The sequence below is a fragment of the Echinops telfairi genome, unplaced genomic scaffold, assembly GCF_000313985.2.
Source record: "Echinops telfairi isolate 266 unplaced genomic scaffold, ASM31398v2 ScPeMD7_2;HRSCAF=8, whole genome shotgun sequence".
Classification (NCBI taxonomy): domain Eukaryota; kingdom Metazoa; phylum Chordata; class Mammalia; order Afrosoricida; family Tenrecidae; genus Echinops; species Echinops telfairi.
In genome coordinates, this window is record NW_022103898.1 from 33,958,954 (window position 1) to 33,986,501 (window position 27,548).

At 46.1% G+C, this 27,548-nt stretch overlaps 1 protein-coding gene across 1 annotated transcript in view; it reads right to left on the bottom strand.

The window, feature by feature from the left end:
* PLXNC1 (plexin C1) overlaps window positions 1-27,548 on the bottom strand; it is a 207,800-nt gene that overhangs the window by 65,250 nt on the left and 115,002 nt on the right. The window contains exons 11-18 of the mRNA XM_045291393.1: window positions 24,027-24,157; window positions 20,184-20,363; window positions 16,727-16,814; window positions 11,794-11,997; window positions 11,449-11,634; window positions 8,407-8,509; window positions 3,631-3,732; window positions 3,222-3,325 (exon numbers count right to left, since the gene is read on the bottom strand). Of these exons, the coding sequence (XP_045147328.1) occupies window positions 3,222-3,325; window positions 3,631-3,732; window positions 8,407-8,509; window positions 11,449-11,634; window positions 11,794-11,997; window positions 16,727-16,814; window positions 20,184-20,363; window positions 24,027-24,157 (1,098 nt within the window). The remainder of the gene's footprint in view (window positions 1-3,221; window positions 3,326-3,630; window positions 3,733-8,406; window positions 8,510-11,448; window positions 11,635-11,793; window positions 11,998-16,726; window positions 16,815-20,183; window positions 20,364-24,026; window positions 24,158-27,548) is intronic.

Consider the following 27,548-nt stretch of genomic DNA (forward strand, 5'->3'; position numbering starts at 1 on the left):
AGTCTTGGTAAAAGCGCAGCCGGAATGCTCCGGGAGGCAAGGGTGATAAGACTCAGTCTCCCATGCTTTGAACACGTTGTAAGGAGAGACCCGATCCTGGAGAAGGACATCATTCCAGGTAAGCTCGAGGGACAGCAAATCAGAGAAAGGCCCTTGACAAGATGGCTGACACAGCGGCTGCAGCAAGGGGCCTAAGCATAGGAACCCCTGTGAGCATGGCGCAGGACTGCGCAGTGTTTGGTTCAGTGTGCACAGGGTCGCTAGGGGTCAGAACAGACCCCAGGGCACCTCACAACATTCAGAGGGCTAACTAGACGACAATGATACGGTTCCACTGGCTTCTAAAAATACATGGTTTTACGCTCAGTGCATTGTCGTGCTTCAATATAAACTTTTAAATTTGAGGTTTCTCTTTCAGATGGGAATAAATTTTAAAAGTGTTTTGAATAGCACTTTAAATGAGTCAACAGAGCAAAAATAGAAAATCAAATATTCAGATTTATCTCGCTTTCATTTCGAAACTTTGGGCCACTTCTGTATCTTACTAAATTAAGTTTCTCCTGAAGATAATTTTGGCTTCATTGTTTAAAATTCATTAGCACCAGTAGAAGCCCTCAAACAATTTTGGCCACACTCTCCCCTCATAATAAACAGGGATATCAGCCCTGGGGTTGCTTTTACTAGAGATAGATAGATAGATAGATAGATAGATAGATAGATAGATAGATAGATAGATAGAGATGAGAGAGAGAGAGAGAGAGATATCATCTGAACCAACTTCATGTGGATAGGCCGTTTAAACGGACTGATTCTTGATCTTAAATAAGAAAATGCACTCTGACGACCTGGGTTTTAAGGCTCTTTCTTCCTTCCAGTCAAACTTCCCTCTGCAAGGAAATTACATGCTCACTGACCCTGTTTCTTCTCCTATTTTCAGCAGGACTAAGAGTCAATAGAATAAAAAGAAGCAAGGCTTTAAAAGCCAAAATCCACAGGCTCACGAATCAGGGGACCAGCGACCCCTCTGGGAGGTCACTTTCCTCGGGGACGTCAGGGTTCTATGTGCGTGTTGATCACTCGAGTCCGCCATCACTGAAGCCCCAAGGCCTGCAAGGTTTGGCTCCTAGTCAACTTGTAGGCAAACTGTTTCCATGCAGTCCAGTCTGACCTGTGTGTCAGGGCAGAAGTGCGCTGCACAGGATCTTCAAGGACTGCTTTGGGGAAAAAGGCGGCTAGGCCTGTCTTCCAAGGCACCTGCGCGTGGACTTGAACCTCCAACCTTTCAGTGAGCAGCGGAGCTCATTAACTGCAATGTGGAGGACTGCCAAGCCTTTGTGGTGGGCTTAATTATGATAAAGACTCAGCTACTGCCTTGAATGAATTTCGATGGGTACTGCCCATAATGGAATATATCCACCTCTTGTCCATATCTTTTCTTCATTAGTATCAACTCCTGTTGACTTGGGTCTTCTTGATAGCCTTCTGATCAATTGAAGCTGGTTTTGCTTGGGTCCTCCCCTTAACGATATCCCATCTGACTTCACCATCATACCTTTCAAGATGATACCTAACTCCGAGTTTAATCAGTTTGAGGTCTCCTAAAATAAGACAGTATTGTTCCTGTGATTTTCCTCTTTTTTTTTTTCTCGCCTCCAAACATTCTACTTGCAACGGTGCGCCTTTTCTGTGCATTACTTTATCTTGCTCTTGATTACTGAATTTGGAAAATAGGGAAATTTCTTTTTCAGGCCACAGATGACTCTGTTCAGCACTCAAGGGCAGTCATTAGCTATAAAAGCCCACACTGTGCTCATGCTGATGGGATGAATCTCTGTTATGGTATTGCTATTAAATCCCTAATGCTGATCTCAGCTAGCAGGGAAACAGGACTCGTGATGCAGCCTTAGCACAGTCATCCTGACTGGAACTCACCTCGCTGCCCCGGTGTTCTGCCCTAAGCATGGAAGAGGCGACAAATGGCAAGTCTCGGGGCCTAGCACTCTTTGAGAACAAGTTGAATTAAACTAATAATAATCAAAAGCACAACTTTGCAAGGGCAAAAGGCTGAAGCCTTCTTTAAAGCCATCTTGATTTATGTTACTAAGGCATGGACACACACACACACACACACACACACACACACACATGGTGGGTGTTTTATGGAGGTATTCCAACCTCTAGCCACAGCACCACATATCACGCTGTCCACTTCTAGGGTTATAGAGAAGCTGGGAATCGCTTCCTGCTTGGGTTTGAGATTCTGGACTGTAGGCTTCTGGCCAAGAGTACCTGCAAAGCTTCTGGTAAGGGGGATCCATGCTTTCCTTTGGCCTGGAGGGATGTGGGGGGCTTTGCTGAGAAATATAACTCTACCTATGACCATTGGTGAGGACGTGCCCCCGAGGTTGGGCCTTGCGTGGCTACCCGTTTTGGACACGCAGGGCCATCTGGTGGAGTTGGGAGTTGGGAGGTGGAAGTGATGATGTGGAACATGAGTGCACCTCGCCCGAGGCTTAGGAGGGCAGATGAGTGAGCGGGTGAGAAAATGAAGGTGTCCGAAGAACATAGGTGAGACCGAAAACCCAAAGGGTTGAGTAGATCCTCCTCAGAGATCTAGAACAAATTCATTGATCGTTTCTCGCAGTTGTCCCTACTGAATGAGGATGATACTCACGGATCAGTTAGAGAATAACTGCTGAAGAGAACCACAAACCCGCTATCAATGCCTATTATCAACTCAAAGTCTAGCCCTGTCTACGTCCCTCCCATCCGGCTGGTAGTACTTTTCATTTCCGATTGAGAAGTGATAGGGATTAATCTAGCACCTGCAAGGTAAGTCATGCAGATAAACCCAAGAAATTGGCCGGCCCACAATTTATTGATTTTTAAATAAACTCTCTCGCTTCCAAGCTACAAATTCTGTTCTACCCTGGCAGTGAAATAAAGTCGAAATCACCACTTGGAAGCCCTGCCCCTCGAAGGGTTTTGTTCCTGGACCAAGAGTATTGGCCAGTGACCCATCACTGCTTTAGACCCTAATCAGTGCAATGAATTATTATCCTCCTCCCACTCTACTCACGCATAAGCTTTTTTTTTTTTTGGTACCAGGCACATTCTCCACTGCTGCCTTAGAAACACAACCACCGTTTTGGACAACAGCAACCAGCACCTTCATTATTATTCAAGGCTCAACCTTAGCAATATGATCAATGCTCTTTTACCTCCGGGAAGAAAGTTCTCAGAGCAAAATGCTTGTAGTCCAAGAAGGGAACGGTTCCAAAGCTATCAACCACGTCCAATTTATCCATCTGCAGCTCAGCGAAGCCTGCAACACAGAACCCCAGAGCAATATTTTCACTCAACAAACAACGGATAAGATCTTACGCTGTTTTGTCTAAGTCAGAGGGTGACCTTGGGTTTCATCACAGAAGAAACAATAGATAATTTCTTGGCTGGCTGCAGAGAAGAGCTGAAGGGAAACACACAGCCAGGTCCAGGCCCCGTTGTTCAGTTGTCTCCCATGATACAAACATTTCTCATGACTGTGGCCCTCTCTGTTGAAGAGTTTAATACGAATGACAATAATAAGAATAGGACTTCTTTTCTGACAAGCACAATTCGGGAGCCTACCATCGCGGATCTCTTTCCGGAGCTCGCTTTCCAGGAGCTCCAGCTGCTGACTCTGCTTGCGACTCAGCTCCTTGGATTTGTGTCTGGTCACCACCACAGCCGCTGGGGAGGAGGCAAGACCCAGCATCAGATTGGGATGCGAACTGAAAACAATGCACGCAAAAACCCAAACCAGATACCAACCTCACCACTCCTTAAAACAAAAGGAAAAGAGAAAGAAAAACTTGAAAACTGGATGCCGAGAGAAATGAGACAATCACAAAAGGCCAAATATTGCACAAATAAGAAGGCTACAGATTAGGCCAGGGGGTAATAGTGATTATCGGGGGTAGGAGGGAGGAGGAGTAGGGAAGAGATTTCTTTTTTACCCAGGAGCATTGCATTTCTGTTTATGGGAATGGACATTTGGGCAAAGGCTATTGATAAGGGTTGAGTAACGTGACTGATGTCATTGACCTCACTCAATTATATATAGGGACGATATTGAACTGGCAAATTGAGCTCTAGCTATATTTTTGCAATAAGCATTTTTAAAGATTATTAAAGGATGACAGTGCAAAGCAGAAAGAAAGGGCAAAATAAAGGATCACATGCACACAAATAACATTTAAGAATTGGATTTTATAAAAATAAAATCGCCCAGTGAGGGGTCATTCTAAAGAGGAAGATGCTAAAATTCAACAGAAAAACAATCCGCTTATCTTAAAAGTAAAAACTAAATCAAATAACCTTTGCTTGTAACCAAGGATCCCAGTTGGCTGAAAAGCAATGAAACAAGCGGAGTTTTCTCTCCAGCCACCGGCCCCTTATATTGTTCCATTCTTTCCTTTAACGTTTCTAAATATCCCTGGAGAAATAAAGTTGAGCCACAACAGCAGAAAGAAATCACTAATTCCGTTATATAAGTCAATCGCTGCGTTGGCGTGGTGGTGGGCTGACAATGTCTCCCACGTCTGAATGCATCCCTCATTCTCCACATGCACAGGGGGGAGGGAGGGGCCTAGTTCTCTGGATCACATCCCTGCCCTGTCATTTGTTAGCTGTGTGACCTTGAGTCAGTGCGCCAGCAGATCTGTGCCTTTCTGCTTTCTCTGTAACAGGGCTTTCTGCTTTCTCAGTAGAACGGCAAGAGGATTGCAAGAAGTGATGTGTAGAAAGCATCTAAAACATTGCTTTTAAAGCATAAGTACTCAATGATTGCCTACTACTAGTATTCTTCTAAAGCATTTTTTCCTGGGGATTTTACTAGGCATTACCCAATAAAATGGTTCTGTTACCAGTAACTATGCATAAGGTTAAACCAAACCAAAATGACTTGTTAACATTGAGGCGGCTTCAACTCAACAAGCCGGCCCGGCAGAGTAGAACTACCCCATGGCGATTCCGAGGCTGTGAAGCTGTGCAAAGCACCCGGCCTTGTCTTGAGGCTGGTGGGTTCCAAGCAGTGGTGGGATTCAAATAATTTAACAACCAGCTTGCCATTCAAGTAGTCATTTTAAGTATGGAAAACAGATATACCAAAAAAGTGGTTTATTATTTCATAGTTTTAATATTGAAATAAGAACAATAAAAGAGACACACCAAACTAGATTTTATTATGAGAAAGAGTTTTAAAATATTAGCAGAAAAACGTTAAGTAATACCTGACAAAAACAATAACATTTTATTTAAGGTATTTCCATATTGCTTCTTGATTGGCATCCTCACTTGCAATATTCTTTTATCTGAGCATCATCGGCTGTGTGATTTATCCTTCACCATCTTTTCACTGTAGGAGCAGGATCCCAGTCTTTCAGCGGTAGGACAATTAGATAATAGTCATTGTGTTTGATGTATTACAAACAGGCGACTTCTCTTCTCTGAACATACTATGTTCATCTTTGAAAAACCCCTTTCTGCTTCTGCTGAACTCGCAGCAACTGTTCTGATATTATTTTCAGCTCTTTGAGCACTTTCAGGAATTGCATAATTCACTCATAATAGCTCATGTGAATTTGGAGCACAACGCAGAGCTGAAATGAATGTCAACATGTCACCCTCTGGTTGTAGGTACTTTTTCTCTTTCCATTATACATTTGTCTACTGAGGCAACAAACTCAAGGGGGAAAAATGGAGTACTGCATCAAACGTATAATGCTTTTTATGAAATCAATAAAAAATTATAAGCCTAGCTCCGTATACTGTTTTATACCTATGGACGGGATGAACACTACTACGGGTGCTTAGAACACTCTGTTACACAGATGAATATTGAAAAAAGAGAAAGGAATGTAAATTTGTGATCTTCACATCAGCAAGAACCATTTTAACCACAAAACTCAACAAAATATTTGGTATTGGTTCTGCTGGACGGGTGGGAACTGGCTGAATCCTACCACTGGGTCCAACTGCTGCCTTTGCAGTTAGCGGCCAGGACCTTACATCAGGGCCCTTTGAGAATGCTGCTGGAAGAAATGAAATTGAATGCCTTTGTTTGCTGTTCAAGTCCAACGATGGTGTAAAACGTGCTTGACTTCTAACCAAAAGGCTGCAGATTCAAGTTCACCCAGAGATGCTTTGAAAGAAAGCCCAGGTGATCTCCTTCAGAACAACCAGCCATTGAACATCCTCAGGCTTTCTGCTCTGTCCTATGTGGGGTTGTGTGAGTTAAGAATGACTTGGCACCAATTGCGTAGAATTTCTTCCCTGGACCACTTCACAAAAGTCACCAGTCCTAAGGCTAACATGCATTGTGTAGCCCCATGAAAGGGTGGAGAATGCAGGGATGCCCCCAGCTTCCCTGACCAAGGCACCCCTTTGTCCAGGAGCATCTGTTGGGACAGTTGCTTCTCAGGCTGCACTTTGAGCAACACGAGAGGAGCGCCAGCAGGTCATGATCTTAAAGCAGTGAGCTTTTCCCAGCTGCAGTCTGGAGAGAAGGCCATGGCAGAGGTGCCCTGCAAGCGGCAGGTGAGGCCAGGTGTGTTTGGGGTTTTCATCAATGCTGTGATTGATAGACTAAAGAACGCACTTACTCAATCCTATGATGGCACATACAGCCCTGGCACTTCTATAAGATGAGAATTTTAAATGGGTTTAGCAGAAACAAGCCAAGTGCAAAGCAAGGTGTCAAATTTAGCCCATCTCAACTTCAAGCCCATGAACACTCTGTACACACAGGTGAGGGAAAGGAGTGCATAGTCACACTTAGGTCAGGAGAAGGTCAGTCAGAGGACTTGACTGCAGGGTGAGGCTGCTTAACAGTAGCAGGTTCTCAAAACAGAGCCCACCACCAGCCCCGCCGTGATTAAAACACCGAAGTCCAATTGTGGATTCCAAATAGAGGAGTGGACAACTTGGGGAGAGCAGTAACCAATACCAGGAGTCATAATCACCAGGGTGAAATAAGGCGTCTGCATAATGAATCCATTTCATTAGGCCAGCTAATCATAGACATCAATCTCACCCTCTCTAGTCTCCGAACCACCCAAGGGCAGAGACCGGGCTTTAATTCCCCTTCTCAAGCTCCAGAGACTTGCAGAGTTCCCAGCAACCTCACAGATGCTTGATATAAGGAGGTGGATGGATGAGGGAGGGAGGGAATGTGTGCCACAGGATATTAGCCACGGCCTCCATTAGCCTCTCATCTCCAGGCAATCCCTGCGCTGCATTAAGGAATAGGACAGGCGATAGAAGGTAAGTGGAGATGAGTTTCTACTTCCCTAAGAAGGATGAGAGAAAATGGCTTAAAACGCCCAATAGCAGCAACGCCCTGGGTTAGGTGAGCACCTTTGGGGCAGCGTGCTGACGTTCATCTTGGGGGAGCAATGCAGAAAAGGAGGTGGAGAGGGTCGCAAACCCCAGTGTGATCGATAGAGTGGAAAAGCGCATGTCGAAACTTGAACTGGCCCATGTTTTGGCTGGGTGTATTCAGCTAAAAAAATATAATAAGTTGCTGAAAAACAAAAGCAGTTTAGGACCAAGGCCCAAGCTCGATGGCTCCAAGAACCCGTACATAGATACCTGCATAATGAGGTTAAAGGCCCTGTTTGAAGGCGACCAGGGATTGGAAGACTAGTAAAAACCCAGTGAGTATATGGCTTCTCTCCAAAAGATAGCTCCTACTCCGTTCAGCAAGCCGATGCCAAGGGAAAACTGGGATGTGGTATTGTCACACACTTCCATGTGGCAAGAGAGTTTAAAAATGTGAAGTCATCCAATTTTTAAATGGTGTTAATGTTTGCTTGTTTGTTTTAAATACTGTGTGGGCCAAACAGAACACAAAACGGTAGGCCCGATCGAGTCAGCAGGCAACCACAAGTGGGACCTAGCTGTTACACTGAGCCTTGGGACAGTTTTGTGGGTGGTACGGGACTATATTTCTGCCAGGAAAAGCTGGGCTGGGCTGGGCTGGACTGGGGTGTTTGGCCAGGAGAGAAGACAGGAAGAGATCATCACGCCCTGGGAGTGCCAACTCCCAAAGCAGTCCTGAGGGAATCGTGTAGCTTAGCTCTTTATCCTCATCATTCAAAGGGAAGCAAAAGCGACATGGCTTCTATTCCTCAAACACTAAGGCCCGAAATTTCTGACCCAGTCTTTTATCAATGAAGTGTCCATGCAAGATTTTTTAGAAAGCTCCCCCACATGTACCCCTTGTTCCCTTCGCCAGGTTCTGATTTTGGCTTTCCTCCATTAATGCTTAATTGAAGCAAACAGCTCCTGAGTGTGGAAAGGTGTGCTGCCTGACAAGAGGCCCCAGGGAATAATTTCTCTGACAAAATTAAACAGACCACTTACCAAAGATGACAATCACTAGCAAGACGGGAAGCACGATCAGAAAATACCAAGTGGAAGGAACGGATTCTTGCTCAACGAAGAGCTCCAAATTCCCCAGGCGGACCTAACGGGACAAAGCGGGACATTAGAGCCAATTGTGCTGGGTACCATATGGACGGACATCTTTTTTTTTTTTTTCTCACTCCAAATGTCTTTCTCCTAAGATGCAAAAAGAGGTTGTGAGCTTGACTGGATATCTGAGTTCAAGTCCTGGCGCCGGGGTAGATTAGCTGTGTGACTTTGAGCAAATCAAGAATACTTACAAGGCCTCAGGTTCCTGAAGTCTAGATGTGGAGTTTAAACACTGGCCCTCTTTGTCCTGGGGTTCTTATAGTGCAGGAGTGAAGGCAAGAGAGAGGTGGAGTCCCTAGGTAATGCAAACGGTTAACTCAAAACCCACTGCCATCGAAATTGCCTCTCCTAGTGACCCTTACAGGCCAGGGTAGAACTGCACGCTGTCCACCACCAAAAAGTCCCCAGCCTCTTTCCCATCGGGTCTATTCCAACTCGCAGGGACTCTGCGAAACAGAGTAGAACTGCCCCATAGCGATTCCAAGGCTGGACACTTTCCAGTAGCAGATTGCCAGATCATTCACACCAGAGTGGCTAGTGGGCTCAAACCGCCTCCCAAAGTTAGCAGACAAGCACTTCAACCACTGTGCCACCAGGGCTACCTATCTGTGATGATTCTCACCTGGAGAACCCTACAGGGAGGTTCTCCTCTGTGACATGGTAGCTGGGAGTCCAAATCCTCTCAAAGGCCCCTAACAACCACCAGTCAGCTCATGACACATCTCGCTTGAGATCTTCCAATGGCTTCTTCTCTCACGTGGGAAAGCCACGCCCTTGTAATGGCCCATAAGTGGTTGCCCTCTGACTCCCCGGACCCCATTCTTAACTCTCCAGCCTCTAAAGACCTTCTCCTTGTCCACTCCCTGGGCCCCTGGCTGTGCCTCAAACCCACAGGGGATGCTGCCTCAGGACCTATGCAGCGGCTGACTCCCTGCAGCATTCTGTTCCAGATCTCAAAACAAACAAACAAACAAACAAACAAACAAACAAACTCACTGCCATCCAGTTGATTTGACTCATAGTCATCCTATAGGACAGGGTAGAATGGGCCCTATGGGTTTCCAGGGATGTAACTCTTTACAGGAGTAGAAAGTCTCATCCTTCCCCCAAGGAAAGGCTGGTGATTTGGAACCACTGACCTTGTGGTTAGCAGCCAACACATACCTACTACACCACCAGGGCCCCTCTCCCCTCTCCTTGAGGTTTTTACTCAAATATCCACTTTTCAAGGAAGTCTTTTCTGCCTACCATGGGAACACCTGCAACAATGTGTCCATGCTTCTAATCCCCCTCTCTGCTTTCTTCTTCTCCAGCACAATTAGTCACCATCTAATATATTTTTCCCAAACACCCAACTGTCTATGTGTCCAGCTATGGTGATTTCTTTGCTGCTTTGCTACTGGGAGCTCAGCCACCACCAGTACTGCAAACAGCAGGGTGGCCTGTGGCGGAGCTGGATCATCCAGGTAGTCAGCAAAGCATCCAGACCAGGAAGAAAGATTTGGCAATTCATTTGGAAAATTAGCCACTGAAAACCCAATGGATCACAAAAGAATATTCTCCAATATATGGCCAGAAGGAAGATCAGTCCCTAGGTTGGAATCAAACCCCAAACCAAACCCACTGCCATCGAGTCACTTCTGAATCATAGCCATCCTATATTGAGTTCCAAGGATGTAATTCTTTACAGCAGCATACAATCTCATCTTTCTCGCCTGGTTCCAGCTGGTGGGTTTGAACTGCCAACCTTACCCAACAGTGCAACGCTTACCCAACAGGTTGAAAGGCAACCAAAATACAGAGCAGCCCCGACAATGGACTTGAGCAAACCAACAATGATGAGTAGGTGCAAGCCCAGTCAATATTTTGTTCTTGTGCCCACGGGGATACCACACGTCAAAACGGACTCAATGACAACCAAGAACCAGGAGATATTTAAAACTGACTTTCTTTGTGTAAGCTCCACGAAGTCTGGTCATTGTGTCTGTTTTCTCTGCTGCTGTGCTCTCATCACAGCCCAGAAACTATCCTCTGAAGGACGAAGGGGGTTCTTTTCAAGTCACTTGAAAGGTGATGGCACTTTTTAGTTCAATGAGTGCTAGTGATTCTCCCATTCTTAGGATCACCCCCTCTACTATACTGACAGAGAACGAGGTTCGGCAAAAATAAATGACGTATCTAAGGCCACGCAGCTATTAGCAGGGGTAGCTGGACACGGACGCAGATCTTTCTCTTTCGCTTGTCCTTTGTCCAATTATTTACAACTATAGATCATAAAGCCTTTGTTCGTATAGACTCTACGGAGCCTCGTATGGCAGGAGTACTATCAAGAGTGACTTCTCCTAAGTTTCCCTTCCCGAGGGTCTCACATCTTTATTGTCGACATAAATATCATGGTGATGGGTCCCTCATACCCATCGAGGAAAAGATTAATGGGAGTCGGTCCGACTATGACATCATGGGGAAGGAAGCAGCCCATGACCCATCTAGGCTCCATCGTAGTCAAATGCAAGTGCAAGTGCCTCCACAAGGCCGCCCATCTTGGGACTGGCCTCACTGCGCGTCACCTCCGCCCTTGGCAAAAGAATGACAGCTCATTCTTCACGGGTCCTGAGATTCTGCTTGCAGATGCTCCATGCTAAATGTATGGGCAGAACAAAAGCTATCAAGACTCATTAGTATTATAGACAATGGAGTGCTCAATGCTTTGACATTCAAACAGGCACATGGAATGGATTCTGCCAGCAATTCTGGAGGAATTATGCTTGGGTTTGCAGCAGTGGTTTTGTTTATCTTCTATTTTAAGTGGGGATCTTAAAGGTCCATGGAAGAACTCCACTGACTACTTGTTTAGCTGAGGAATGACAGAGTGCCAGGTGAAAAGAGCACAGGAAGTGGGGCAGGGGTGTGTGGGGGTGTCGGATGCCTTACTCGGACTTTCTTGGAAGAGGTGGCGATGCTGTTTGCAGCCGTAATGCCTTTAATTTTGCAAAGGATGGTGGTGAGATCTTGATTTCTAGTAATATTTTCAAAGCTGCAATTTAATTGTTCATTTTCCCCATGGAAGAGAGTGATTTCAATGTCTCGCTTGGAAATGTTGAAGTGATCGTTTTCTTTCTGTGGAGACAAGAGCAGAGATGCAAACAGGGATGAAGAAGTCGGACATATGTGGAGACTTACGGGCACAGCACAGCTTCCTCCACAAGGACGGCATCTTCCCCCGCCACCCCCAGCCCTGCCTATCCCACCCCCTCACCCCCGTAAAAGAAAACATACCTGAATTTTCACTTCCAGCTCTGTGTCCACCTCGGATTCTACCCGGTACCCAGTAAACTTGGGGTCTTCAAGGTACTGCAAGGTCCCACAATCCAAATAGGTGTCCTGGACTCGTAGCTTCACAGTGAAATTTGTACGCACCTTGGGGTTCTTTAAACTGGGGGCTAAAAACCCGCAGTGAGTTGCCATGCAATATTCAGACACCTAAGAGGAACCAAAAAGGAAATCGCATTTTAATCATTTCCTGAAAGATCAGCTCTGATGTTTAACAGCTAAGGGACCAGGTTATGTAACTTCTCTGGGCATTGTTTTCTCATCTGTAAAATGGGGCTGGCAGTACTACCCACCTCGCTCTGAGGATGGAAGTAAGTGATGCGATCAGTGCAAACATGCTTAGCAACTAGCTGACTCACACTCACCATTCAAGATAAGCTAGATAGCACAGCTTTATTATTATTCATGTGGCAGTATAGTGGTTATGGGTTGGGCTGCTAACCACAGGGTCAGCAGTTTGAAACCATCAGCTGCTCCACAGGAGAGAGATGAGGCTTTCCACTCTCATAAAGATTTAGTCTTGGAAACCCATCGGGGAAGTTCTCCTCTGTCATATAGAGCTGCTATGAGTCAGAGTAACCTCCATGCCAGCTTTCTTTAATGCTCATCGAAGGCGTCAGATATTGTGTAATATGGGAAAACAGGTCACGCAGGCATGCCTTTCAGGTAAAGAACGTTATATGTGGCCCTCAGGCCAGCAGGCTGAGTCCATGGGGACTACTCGAGTGCTTGGTGCCGGCAAAGCACCTCAGTGCAAGGCCTTAACCACAAGGAGGAAACGAAAACACCGAATCTGACATCAAGTTGATGGCGACTCTCCACCTTACAGGACAGGGTAGAACTGCCCCCAGGGGTTTCCGGGCCTGGCGCTCTCTACGGGAGTAGAAAGCACCATCTTCTTCCCGAGGAGCGGCTCCTGGTTTTGAACTGCTGGCCTTGCAGTTTGCAGCCCACCTTGTAACCACTATGCCACCAGGGCTCCTCACAATGAGGAAAGGCCACCGAAAAGGGGAGGAAACACAAGCGAGAAGGACAACGTGACCTCGGTGGGCGAAACGAAGGGCGGGAACCGGGAAGCCACGCACCAAGTGGGGCCTGTCCGCTTCAGGGACTTTATTTTTTATATCTTAAATGGCCAATGAGGTGGGGGGGGTGACATTGCAGATGGACGGTTTTGTCGTCAACAGCTGAAACTATTCATAAATGTTCCCCAACAGCTTGCCCATCAACCGCTCTGGGACTTCTGGCTCCCCACCCCACCCCACCCCACCCCACCCCCGTGGACTGACTACCAGCTCCCCTTTCAGTCAAGTTCACCCTCAAAACAGTGGTTCTCAACCCTCTCACACTGCGACCCTTTCACACAGTCCCTCATGTGGTGGAGAGCCCCCAACTAGAAAATCATTTTCGCTGCTACTTCATCACTGTCATTTTGCGTCTATGATGAATCGGGGACCCCAGGAAAGGGTCGTTCGGTCCCCAAAGGGGTCGCGACCCCCAGGTTGAGAAGCCCCTTGCTTCCTCTTCCTTCTCTCTTAAAAAAATTTATTTATTTATTTATTTAACATTTTATTAGGGGCTCATACAACTGTTATCCCAATCCATACACACATCAGTTGTGTAAAGCGCATTTGTACATCATTTCTCAAAACATTTTCTCTCCATTTAAACCCCCAACATTAGGTCCTCATTTTTCCCCTCCCTCCCCGCTCCCCCCTCCCTCATGAGCCCTTGATAGTTTATAAATGGGTATTTTGTCATATCTTGCCCTGTCCGACGTCTCCCTTCACCCACTTTTCAGTTGTCTGTCCCCCAGGGAGGAGGTCACACACAGTTCCATGTAATCGGTTCCCTCTTTCCTACCCATTCTCCCTTTACCCTCCCTGTTTTGCCACTCACACCACTGGTCCTATAGGGCTCATCCGTCCTGGATTCCCTGTCTTCTTCCTTCTCTTGCCTCCCACCCTTGGAAATCTCTTTTGGACCGGTGGTATGAAGGTCTTTGGTTTGGTGTTTTGTTTTGGTTTTCCTCCGTCTTCCAACGTAAGATCTCCTCTACCATCTGTCCTTTGGTGATGGGCCGATTTCACTCAGCGTCATCATCTCCACGTCCACCAGGCCATGAGCTGTTCCAGGGTCTCGTCATGGTGTTTTTAGCAAGGGGTCGTAGTCCCAGGTTCACAGGCTGATTTTTGAAAAAGCACACCCACCCACACACCTGGCCATTTGCAGCATGAGCAGAGAGCGCTGGGGGGACAGGGCAGGTGGACAAACATAGTAAAACCTAAGACTGGTGAGAAACATTTTATTGGCTGGGAGGACGTTTCCTCTTTTTGTTGCCTCCTTGATACTGGAGTTTTGTTTTGTTTTTAAAAAAGGAAGAAGCAATAGGTGAGGGGAAAAGGCTGAGTCAAAGAGCTAGCTAGAGACTGGGATAAGCCATCCCTAGCCAGAGTTCACCCTGAATCACAGTGATCCCGTGTGTCAAAAGAGATCTGTGCCCCATAGGGTTTTCAATGGCTGATTTTTTCAGATACCACCAGGCCTTTCTTCAGAGGCACCTCTAACCTCTGACCTCATCCACTTTTGTGCCACTCGGGGACTGGCTGGATTTCTAGCTCACACATCTGTCAATGTGAGAACACCGCTCTTGGCACTGCCTCTACCTTCTCAGCAGCTTCTCCTTCCTGAAGCCCTGGCAGGCTGTCTTTGTACCGGATCTGCCTTCTTCGAAAGGTAACTGTGGACAGTTTATCCCATCTTCCTCCAGTCTGCAAATGTTCTCTTAATGATCCTCTCTCGCTGTCTGAAATGACCTTTGTGACTAGCTCCTCTGCCACCTTCGCCGGCCTTCCCATCTTCTTTCAACTCTTTCAAAGTAAGCCATCTCTAAGCTTCCATCCTCTTTTCTTCTTCCTTCATCCTCGGACTCCCACAATGTCATCCCCACTCTCCCTTCAATGACGGCACCTACAGGGATCATCATCTTCTAAGCCAGCCCTGGATCACCTCCGCCACTAACTCCACCAAGTGCCGGGTGGACAGCCCAGCCCAGATGCCTGCTGGCATCTCAGACACACCTAGCCATCTGCATTAGCTGCCTAATGGTCTCCCAGCCACGCTTCCTATGCATTCCTGCCAGAACAATCATCATAAAGTGTTCCTCTCTTCATGTCACTCCTCCTCAAGGTCAAGGGCTCCCATCACCTGTCCGAAGGGCAGAGCTTTCAGTAAGCCTCTCTTACATGGTCCACCCATCATTCCTGTTCCTTCCCAATCCATGCTCTAAATTCCAGCTGAACGAGACCAACAATATTCCCATCACAGCCTGTGAGTGTCCTGCCTGTTGTACCTGGAATCCCCTCCTCGCTTCTACCCACCTTGCTCCACCTCTGCTGTTAATGTTCTAATGCCATTGAGTTGGGCCCCCAATTCATAGTGACTTCATGCACAATGGGATTGGACGGTTATAATCCAAAGGGTTTTCCTGGGTGGACACTTTGGAAATAGATCACTTTGGAAATTGTCTTAGTCTAGAATCTCTGCTGAAACAGATTCAGCAACCACAGTAACACACAAGCTCCACTGGGAGACTGGCGGTGGATATACATGAGGTGTTTGGGCTGGACATTGGACCTGGTCTCCCACACGGGAGGAGAGAATTCCACCACCTCCCATCCATATTTTCTTTCTCCTTCATATGGCTGAGACCTGAACGTGACAAGGCCCCTGTGGTGGCAGAGTGCATCCTCGGCCATCAATCCCAGGGTCGACGTGCCATCTCCCTCCACAAAGGCAGCGCCTCTTCTATTTACCTCCTGTCTCAGCACCCAGCAAAATGTTTTGCCCATAGAGGATGCTCAATAAATTCTACTCGATGGCATTGATTTAGGATCAGCACTGCAGAGGGAGAGCAAATCCACCAACAAACTCATCATCGCCTCTGGCCAGAGTCGATCTGATCCGTACAAATCATGTCCCTGGATGCGCTCACGTCCCTCAGATGTGTGCCTGCGAGCAGATGTGCTGGGAGGTACGGGCCTGACTCTGAACCATGCCAGTGGGCCGATGGGAGTGGGGCCGGCTGTCAGGATGGTGCACTGGGTGGTCTCTTTGTTTCCAGACCCGGGGCCCAGCCCAGTCCCTAGCAGGAGTCAAGGCTTCAGCTACTCTTAGATGAGTCTACCTTGGTTTAGTCAGGCGGGGCAGATACCCTCACATCTATCACAAAGAAAAGGGAGGAAGAGGGGATACAATAGCCATGAGCTTTCAGGGAGAATCTAGAAAGTGTGTTTGGGGGGCCCCCCCCGAGTACACCTAAAATCTCTGGTCTCCCCTTGAGCAGCTTCAAACCAGAGGCTTCTGAGAGAGGGAGGAGGCACCACTGTGACTATGTTGGGGTAAGAAGTAGGTGGGGAGTGGGGGACCAGACCCCTTCTCGGAGGTTCACTTTGGGGTTGAAGGGTGAGATCACAAGGGATCAAATCGAGTAACGGGGACAATAGCAAGGGAAGGAGACGTGTAGGAAATGACTGCTCTCTGCGCATCCATCCTCGCTCTGACATCGGAGCACCACCACCTACGTTCCACAGAAGCGCCGTTCTTCAGCAATCCCCAAACAGCCTCGCACATGCTGGCAAACACTGCCTCAGTACGGTGACTTGCCACCCACCACACAAGAGAAAGCCGGCAGGTCCTTTCAGCCAACTTCATTCCTCTTCTCTGGCCCCAGCTCTCAGTGCTCCATGGAAGCAGGGCTCCTGGTAGCACAGATGCCGGGTCGAATGCAACAGGTCCACATGTACGTTTAAGGCATGTAACTCAAAGAGAACCACACCCACACACCCCGCCCGCTGTTATAAAGTCATGGAAAACTTACATTGATGTTTCCTTTTAATTCATGGGAAATAATTAAGTTGTCAATTACATCAAAGTTTCTGCCCACGATGGTTATATTTTGACCACCACTGTAAGGAAAAAGGCAACGTTAAGTGTTTCATAGTAAACACACAGGCACTTTGCACCCAGGAACAAAGCTAGCAGTTTATTCACATTTATTATCAGACATAGTTATAGTTCAGAAAAAATAAATAATTTTAATTTCAAAGGCAGGATAAGTTTAGAAGGCTTTTAGAGATACTGGCTATAAATTCATGGTGTTCTAGAAGCATAAATAATACACACACACACACACACACACACACACACACACATATATATATATTTAAGGCAGATCCTATTTTAATTCTAGGAAAATGCCCAAATCTCTTTTTTGGGTAGAATTTGAATTTTGTGGTGTCATATTGCCACATATAATCAGATCGTTAACTATACCTTGCAAAGGCTTTACCAAACACAGGATTTTGTTGGATTGCTGTTTAATCTATAAGAAGGGCCTCCATCGGTCAACAATTTGTGCAATCAAATTCTCAAGCTACCAATTATATTGTATTTCGGGAGGCAGGGAATACTTCGGACAAGGTGAACTCCTCCAAGACAAAGTCTAAACTCCCATTTGGCGAACCACACAAGCAAACAGCTATGTTCTCTCGCTCCTGAACTAAGCCAGATGGCTCTACACATTCTTGGTGCATCATCAGGTGTAAGCACAGCAGTCATCAGATCTGAAACAAACAGCCGTCCGCAACTCTGGCTGCCCCCACGCCCCATCCATGTAGGTCACCAGACACGTTCCAGGCAGGGGGAGCTTGAATATGTCAGCTCTCTCAGCTGGCTGCACCCGTGAGCTCCAGGACAGGAACAGGTCAATTTGTGTCGGGCAGAGGGGACCCCAGGGGCCTTGAAGGCTGGTAGCCATGTGCTGTCAGTCAAAAGGGGCAAGGGCTGGGAGGGCGCTAGGCCAACCTTCAGCCATCACTAGGAAACCAAGCTGCGCAGGCTCTGCTGGTGGTCACGCTGCACCGGTCCAAGGACGGTGGCCCGGCTGTAACCAAGACATGGGCTCACACGTAACAGCAGACACCACGATGGTTAGAAGCACACACTCCCAGCCAGGCGGTCTGGAAGCCCCTGCAAAGCTTTTCCCTGCTCCTAGTCTCGGCCTCTTCATCTGTAAAAGGGGGTGACTACCACGTAGGCATGCCAGGTTAGTTTAGGTACCACATCTGGCCCGTGTTAAGTGGTGATTGCCAGGTCCATGTTTGCTTTTATATAAAGCACAGGGTCCCAAGCCTGTTTGGTCTACTACCCCCTTTTCAGAAAAGAAAAAAAAAATTAAAAACAAAAATTTACGTCAGTGCTCTCCTGGCAAGTAAAACATTTTGTATTCTAGCCCATAATCTTCGGTAAAGTGTGGTTTCTGCTTTTTCGGAGACAGACGACGAGGCTTTCTGTTAAGAGTTACAGTCTTGGAAACCCACAGGGTCAGGTCTAGCCTGTCCCACAGGGTTGCCACGAGTTGCTAGGAGGGGACTCACCTCGATGGCCATGAGTTTGGTGTTTGGTTTGATCTGCTTTTGCAGCACCACCCCCCTCTGGATCTTTCTAGGACCCCTAAGGGGGTGGTATCACCACTTTGGGAAATGCGAAAGGAAGAAATTAATTTACAGGCAGGAGTGAGGTGGAAAGGAAGAGAGTACCATCCTAGAGCATTGGTTTTGAAATTAAATTTCCTGCATTCCACGTCTCCTGTAATATGTTATTTCTGAGAGCGCTCTTCACTCTATGCATTTGCCTAGTCCACACACTTTAGATAAGTGGGGCCAGACATTATTTGCCCTTTGTGTGTTGACTTCGTTCAGCAAAATGTTTTCAAGATATACCTCGCTTAACCCACTGCACCCTCAGAAAACCACACTGACTGCCATCGAGTTGATTCCAACTCGTAACCCTAGATAGGGTTTCCGAGATGGTAAGTCTTTACAGGTGCAGACGGCCCATCTTTCTCCCTGGCGGTGAGTAATGGGTTCGAACCACTGACCTTAGAGTTAGTAGCCCTGGGTCCAACTCAAGCACACCAGCAGGTCTCCGTGTGGTGTGTAGATCAAAACATCAGTTGTCTTTGGGGCTGCGTAGTATTCCTTGTATGATAGACCACCACGTGCTGTCCATGCACTTGATGGACATGTGGTGTTTCCGTCTGTTGGCTCTGGTGAATAACGCTGCCACACACCTGGGGGCAGCCCTTTGAGTCCGTGCTGTCAGCACTCAGGTGTAGACCCAGGACTGAAAGTGCTGGGTCGGATGGTGATTTAGCTTAACTTTTTGAGGAACTGGCAAACTGTTTTCCACAGTGGCTGTGCCATTTCACACCCCTACCAGCGATGACAAAGGTTTCAGTCTCTACATCGCCTCCATCACTTTTTATTTTCCATCTCTTCCTTCCTTCCGTCCTTCCTTCCTTCCTTCCAACACTGGCCGAATCATGTTGGGCCATGCCACTCATCTATGTGTGACTCATGGCAACCAGTGGGAATGAAGTGGTATCTCATTGTGGTTTTGATTTGCATTTCCCTTAATCTTAATAACAATATTAGAAGTGAATACTTTCTTAAAGCAAAGCTTTATCTGTGATTTCATTTCAAGAATAATTGGAAATTTAACTTCGTGCTCAGTTAGGGGAACAGCATATTGTTAAGATTCTACTCCAAAATCTGAATGTACATTTAAATTGAACAGGAGAGATTGTTCTTTTCATCCTCTTAATATTTTGGATTCCTCCAGAGGAGTTGTATTCTGGAATTCTCATCTCTCACATACGAAGCATCCTTTAAATGTAGCTACTGCTTCTCCTCGAGGAAAAGGATTGTATATTTGTACCAGAGACTTAGGCTAAGAATAGTTACTGCCAAGGAACAAACATTTTGCTGCGAGTGTCCTGGCAGCGATGGCCAGGGAACAAACAGGACGCGTCATGAACACGGGAAACAGTCCCTTGGTTAGCAGGGGCTTTTCTAGAACTCGCTCCAAAGGGGGCCTGGGTGAACAGAATCGGGATGACTCCTATGTCTACGATGACCCTGTACGTGTCAGAGTGGAACTGTGCTCCACAAGGCTTTTGATGACTGGGCTTTTGAAAGTTATCACCAGCCTTTTCTTCGGAGGGGGTCTCTGGACAGATGGTAACCTCCAGTCTTTTTAGGTCAGCAACTGCAAGTGTTAACTGTTTGCACTCCTAACACTTGACAGCAACTGACCCCGGACCTCTTTATGTGGTGGGGCTTCAAAAAGTTTATGAAAAAAAATATACTTACAAGAGAAGGGATTTTCCCCCACCACAAACTTTGTGAAGCCCCTTGGACATGTGTCTTAATAGTCTTTACGCATATGACCCTTTAACTACATCAAGAGAAAAATACTGTGAATCTAGACAGTACCTGGTCCAGGTGGCAGCAGGAAAGATGTGGGAGCAGTGAGGCAGAGCTATGTAAGCTAGTGACCCCTCAAAAGAACAGTGACCGCCGTCAAACTGGATACACACACTTTTCATTTCCTTCCGACCCGATGGAAGGGAGAATCTCATGTGGGTGTCATTGACCACATGGCTGACCGGGATCCTAGAAAAAAGTTCAAAGAGAACTCTGATTTGACACAGACATGGAGCACAGTTGATCACCGAAGCATAGGCATTTGCCTTGCATCACAATGGATCACGAACTATCCTGAAAATAGCTGCAGGGAACTCTTAATGAATCAGGAGCTGCTTATCTCTGGTGGGCATTTCCTTTGTGCCTTTGAACTTGTTATTTTCTTTCCCCTTAGAAATAGGGAATAAGAGCCCTGTTGGCATAGTGGTTATGCATTTGGCTTCTAAATGTTAAGATCAGCAGTTCGAAGCCACCAGCTGCTTCTCAAGAGAAAGACGAGGCTTTCTACTCCCATAGAGAGTTGCAGTCCTGTAAACCCACAGGGGCAGTTCTACTCTGTGAGCCGGAATCACCCATATGGCTATGAGTTTGGTTTGGAGTTTAGAAATGGAGAAGGAAGAGGCTGTAACAGTTGCCTTTAAGGAGCCCTAGTAGAAAGAAGAACGTAGTCTGGGTATTAAGTGAGACTAAGGAATGGCTGCTCATTTTGTTACGTGTGATAATGGCACCATGCTTATCTCTTAGAGATATAGAAGAAACCATTTATGTGTGAAAGAATGTGATATTTGAGATATGCTTTTAAAAACACTTTAGTATATCCACACCTGAATTCCCACCCCATTGCCCCATCACACACCCCTCCAAAAAACAAAACAAAACAAAACAAAACCGGAGGAGATAGAAGAAACAAGATTGGTGATAAGGTTTAGAGCTGGTGATGGGTGTAGAGAAGCTCATCACATGCCTCTCTCTACTTTTATGTATGTTTGATAATTTTCATAATAAAAAACTTTGAAAAGGGCCAGTCCCAAAGGACCAGGAAGCTAGACCCCACCACTGCAGGAATGGGAATTCTGCCATTGAGTGAGCAGAGACCTTGCAGCAAGAGCCCAAGAGTCTTAGAAATCAACCATTGTTGCAGCCAGACCCGTCCCCAGGGACCCTCCATACCAGAAATGAGCTGGGGCTGTCCTGGCTGTGCCAACATCCTCAGGGATGGCGCTCCACCGCCTTCAGAGTCAAGACCAAGCCTTCTACGACACCCGCTCTGTTACACACAGCTGGCCCTATGCACCACGTCTGCACAAGCCATTAAGACTGGGTGGTATCGCTAGTATATCGGTATCTTTCTCCAACAAGAGAATCGATTATTGCTATTGAAAAGCTATGCAAATGATCATTATCTCTAATACTTTCCCGATACCTTGCGATAAAGCAAACTCCAGAAACCTCTGAATCGTTTTGCATTTATACATCCACAGATGTACAGTTTGAGGCTTTTAATCAAAGCCAAACGCTAGGAAATTCATCATAAACATGTTGATCATTAGCATTCGAGCTTGTTTATCATGTTTGGGAGGACAAAGATGGAAATGTGGGTCATTCCACAACTATTCTTGTATTTGTTTCTTCAGAATAATTACTCATTAAAAAAACATAAGAAAGCATATTCTGAGAGTTCAGGGTTAGGGCAAGAACTCGGGTACAGGATTAACTGAGCATTATGCTTACTGCCCGTGGACTTGGGCTCACCGCACAGATGTGGCTTCTGAAATACGACATGCAGAGAGGCCGTTTAGTCATTTAATTTAATAATGGCAGTATCTCAAGACATATTCTGAATTGAAGTGAGAGCATAAAGACTCAGGAACAGGGTGATGCTTGGAAAAACGACAGTTTTCCCAGTGAAGTTGGTTGCCTTTCCGTGAGCACACTGTGGGGTGTTTAACCGGGCATATTTTGTGAAACACAAAATGAAAGAGTTTTTGGCTTACAAATCTGGCTAGACCGGAGGACACACATAGGTACAGATAAGAGCTCTGGACACATGGAATTGAGGACACATAAAACCCTCAGGAACAGTAGTGGGAATAGCGGTATCATATGGGTAGGTGGGGAGTGTGGGGGCAGAGGGGAGGGGGAGAAAGAGGGAACCCATCATAAAGTTGGATATATAGCCCCTCCCAGGGGGACAAATAACAGAAAGATGGGTGAAGGGAGATAACGGATAGTTAGACACAAAATAACAATAATAATATATAATTGATCAAGGTTTCACAAGGGTGGGAGGGAGGGGAAAAAAGAGGTGCCGATATCAAGGGCTCAAGTAGAAAGAAATTGGGAAATGTCGATGGTAACATGTACAAGTGTGCTTAATACAATCGAATGATGGATTGTTATAAGATTTGTAAGAGCCCCGCCCCCCAGTAAAATTAATTAAAAAAAACAAAACAAAACCTGTTGACAAAATTAATTAAAAACAAAACAAAAACAGAGTTTTGCAATATGGCTCTAGCCAGAATGAATGGCTCAGAAACACCCGTGTCGTCACGTCACCGTAACCACGCATGCGTCGCAGACATAGCAGAGCAGAGGAAAGTCGCCGGTGAGCGTGCTGTGTTTGTTTCCCATCGAGATCGCAGCTATCTCACGTGCACGACTACGAGGGCCGCGGATGGCAGCTATGTGAAACGGATGAATTAGAAGAGAAAACCCAGTAACTAAGCGTGGCCGATTAAAGTGCTGTCCAAATCTGCCTGAGTAGTTAGAAACCCAAACACCACGCTTCAGCAGATGGTTTTCTCTGCATTCCCACGCCGAGAACAGGCTTTGGATGAGTCTTCATGTGGACGCAACATCTTTTACTTCAAATCCGCCCGAACTTATAAAAGCTAACAAGCAGAAAACTCAAATGATCTGTTGCCTTATTATGATTCAGTCTCTTTGAGCCGGGGGTGGGTGGGGGGCCGGGTGGGCTGGGGAGTGGTTTGTTGGTGGTAACACAACATGCGCACAAGGACATTAGGGAGAAATTGGTCCCCCCCCCCCCTCAAACTTTCAACGAAAGGATGAACAGTGAGGAAAGAACTCAACAATAATGGTGTCCGAGTGGTACACTGACCAGATATTTGTGTTGGGATGTTTTGTTCTGTTTTTGCTACTAACTCATTGCCATCAAGCTGATTCTGACTCCTACAGACCCTGCAGGACCTGGCCCTGGGGGTTTCGGAGACGGAAAATTTCTAAGGGAGTGGAAAGTCTCCTCTTTTTCTTTTGGAGCAGCTGGTGGTTTCGAACTGCTGACCTGGCTGTTAGCAGCCCAACGTGTAACACACTGAGCCCTTAGGACATAGTAGATTGTAGTTAATTATTATTTAGCCCGAAACCAAACCACTAAAGAGAAGGCTGCACAGAATAAAATTTCCACATAAGATGGATCAAAAAGCTTGCTCCCTCAACTCTTGATGGAGTTGCCGTATTCCCCATGCAATTCAAAGGCATGCAACTTCCTAAGGGGATCATCTTAATGACGATGTTTGAATCCCTCAGCCCCAAAAGTCGCTAATGAGAACGTAGCAAGACTAAAACCAGGCGGTATCCTAAATTTGATGAGTTTTCTGTTTTTTTTTTTTTTCATATAGATCAGACTTACTGACAATGAACTTCACACGCAATGTTCCCATGATTTTCCTCATTGGAATCGTGCTAGCTCAAACGTTCCGAATAGCCGGCCAACTTTGGCACATGAACATGCTTACGTGGAGAGTGACACCATCGACTGTGATAGTCATCTGCAGAGATGCTAACCTTTCACCATGTTCCCAAGAATAAATGAGCAGATTGGCAACTCACACATCCTTATCACAAGTACTGGTTCCTTTCAGGGTCATGGTGATGGTAGATGCCCGAGTGAAGTTGGCTCCGGTAACCACCACGTTACTTTTCCCTAAAGTCGATATTTTCTGTGGCTTAATGTAGAAGACCTATTGGAGATGAAAGATTAAAACACACAATCAGAGCTAAGAAATGGCATCATTCCAAAAAAAAATCTGTTTATGCACTGCCGTTCGAAGAAATCACTGGGAAATTAACAACATTTTGCAAACACAAGCAGACAGTGTTTAATGAAATCAATGAATTCAGGGAAGAGTGCTGAAGATTCATGTCTCTCAACATGCGGCAGCATGAGGTCAAACCAATTAGTCTTTGTCTCGCAAGACAGTTGAAAATCCAGTTGAAGAGCCTGACATTCCGTCTGAGGAGTAAGCTATCGGCAGTCTCAGAAACGCTCACTGCCTCACGGCCTCCAGGGGCGCACAGTAGAAACACAAGGAGGGACGCGCAAAGGCGTCCATAGACCGTAGGCCAACGACAGACTCATCATTAAGTTGCAATACATGTCATTCCAGATCCATTTAATTCCCAAGAAAGCAGCTCGTGTTTCTTTTGTTTGTTTCAGTTAGGCTGGATGGTCCGAGGAGTAGGCTGCAGGAGGAGGAGCCCTCAGGAAATCAACCCATCTGTCATCTATTCTCAAGTCAGTTGGATGCTCAAACCATAGTGGCCAACTGTTTCTTCTCCATGGCGTGTGCTTCTTCTCCACGTTCTCCTCCTTGGGCCTCACTGCAGGCTCTATTGGGTCTTTTGTCAATAATTGCATTGCATTTGCATTGGATAAAACTGTTGCAACAAAACAAAAAACTGCTGCACAAGATGTCTTTAAAATATTGAAAAGCAAGGTTACTTGGAGAACTAAGGTGCGCCTGACACAAGCCACGGTGTTTTCAGTCACCGTATACGCATGGGCATTGAGTAAGGAATACTGAAGAAGAATCGGCGGCGCTGGTGTAGAATATTGAAAGTACCACGGAGTGCCAACAGAACCCACAACTCTGTGTTGGAAGAAGTCCAGTCAGCATGCTCCTTAGAGCATGTTGAGACACTGTCTCATGTGAGGGCATCATGCTTGGTAGAGTGGCAGCGAAACAGAGAAGAGCCCTGGACCAGATGAATTGCCCCAGTGGCTGCAACAATCGGCTCAAACAAAGGAAAGCGGTATGGGTGGTGCAGGACCAGGCAGTGTCCGGCTCTGTTGTGCATCGGGTCGCTATGAGTCAGAACCGACCCGATGACACCGAACAACAACAACACATTCAAAAAAGTTTTCTTCCACGTCAGTCATTTGATAGCTGGTCCCTTAATGCAGACGGATGGCACTCTGCCTGTTGTTGGTGCGTCCATGGTGACCTCACACACTACAGTTCCATAGGGTTTGCCTGGCTGCAATCTTTGTTGTCAGGCCTTTCTGCCCAAGGAGGTGCTGGCTGAGTTTGATGCACCAGCTATAAGATAGCTTGGTGGTATAAACAGTTACATGTTCCACTACTGGCTGAAGGGTTAGTGGTTCGAATCCACCTAGAGCAGCGGGGTCGCCTAAGACCATCGGAAAACACATATTTCGATGGTCTTAGGAACCGAGACACCACTCCTCTCTATCCGTCTCCAGGCGGGTCCGCCCACATGCAGATATGTCCACTTACGAGTGACCGGCGTACAGACTGTTACCCACGCTACACCATGCTTCAAGACAAAATTTCATTTATTTGTCATTAGAAATAAATATTGTTTTTAATGACAAATATATAATTACATATTGTTTTGTGATTAATCACTATGTAATTATATATAATCTCTATATATAATTACATATAATATATATAATCACTATATATAAATACACATATAACATATATAATTACACAATATATACTTACATGTATATAATTACATATTGTTTTTATGATTAATCACTATGCTTTCATTATGTTCAATTTGTAACAATGAAAATACATCCTGCAAAACAGATATGTACATGGCAATTCATAACAGTAGCAAAATTACCGTGATGAAATAGCAACGAAAAGAATTTGATGGCTGGGGGTCCCCACAACATGAGGAGCTGCATGAAAGGGTTACGGCAGTAGGGAGGTGGAGAACCGCTGCCCTAGAAGTTCTTGGAAGGCAGGCCTGGTGTCTGCTTTCTAACCCTGTGGAGCAGTTTTACTCTGTGTCTACAGAGCCTCCACAGGCCAGGATCGACGCAGTGACAAGGCACAGTGAGCCGTCTCGACTTCTCAGTTTGCAATATCAGATCAATCCTCCCCACCCCACTCCCCCCAAAAAACTAGAAACACAACGAAAACAAAATACAAGCGAACAAAAAAACCCTTTATTTGATGGCAAGAGTCACAAAACAATTCTGATCTCTTTGGCTTTTCTCCTGTAAGTCTTATCTCTTTAACCATTTCATTATGCTTCTGAGACCATTTCCCTAAAGTCTTCATTTTGTTCATAACATGGAGACCCAAGCAGGGTGGACTACGTGGGGACCTTGGCCAAGACAAAGTAGGGAAGACTTTGGGCACAAGTTCATTCCATACTCACACTCTCCGGATTTGATCACCACTTCAACGCTCAGAAACGCATATTCATGCGAAATTGAGCTACAACATACATTCTGAACGTGTCCAGTTGGAGGACAAAGTCCAAGAGGCAGACACTTAGCCCCTGGGAGAACATCAGTGATGTCTAACATCTGCCTAACACCTGCTACTTGAAGGGACTGTGGATTCCTTGGTCCCCTGTGTAAGCAACACTCATCAAGACAGCTTTGCTGGGCTGCTGGCTGCCCACCCGGCTGAGAAGGATGCTTTATCATTCTGTTCCCTGGCAAACACAGGTGCTATATGGTAGAGCAGTCACCATCACTCATGATCACTATGGATTGGTTTTGCAGATCGAGGTAAATTCATCGTTAATGTCATCACCGCGATGATGTAACGTGACAGAGAATTGATTTCGGTGGCAGAATTTATTTTAATCACTTTGTAAAGGACTTGAGCCCCACATTGACAGAATCACTAAGGGCCTGGAAGGGTCACTTTAATTATTCTGTTATACTTGACTGCTTTTTATGGGGGAAATTATCTGCTAGAGTGGTACTTGGGCTGGGGGCTGGGGGGAGATTTCAAGATAAATCCCTTGCAAATGTCAAGTGTGTGTTGTATGGCAAAAGGCTTACTCTTTTACTCTCACCAGTGATGGCTCAGTGATCAAGTCCTTATTGAGCACCGACAGGCTCCCCAGGACATCACCAGGGGTTGCCGGACAGCCTGGACCCGCTCCAGATCAACAGCTGGCAAACGACAGCCCAGGGCCCACATCCAGCCTCCCACCAGATTTTATATGGCTCCTGAACAGAGACTATTTTTACATTTTTTTAAATAAAAGGAAAATACCAAAAGAAAAATAATTAGCAACAACTTCAAGATAAATCCCCTTTTTCATGGTGTATGAAAGTAAAATTTCAGCGTG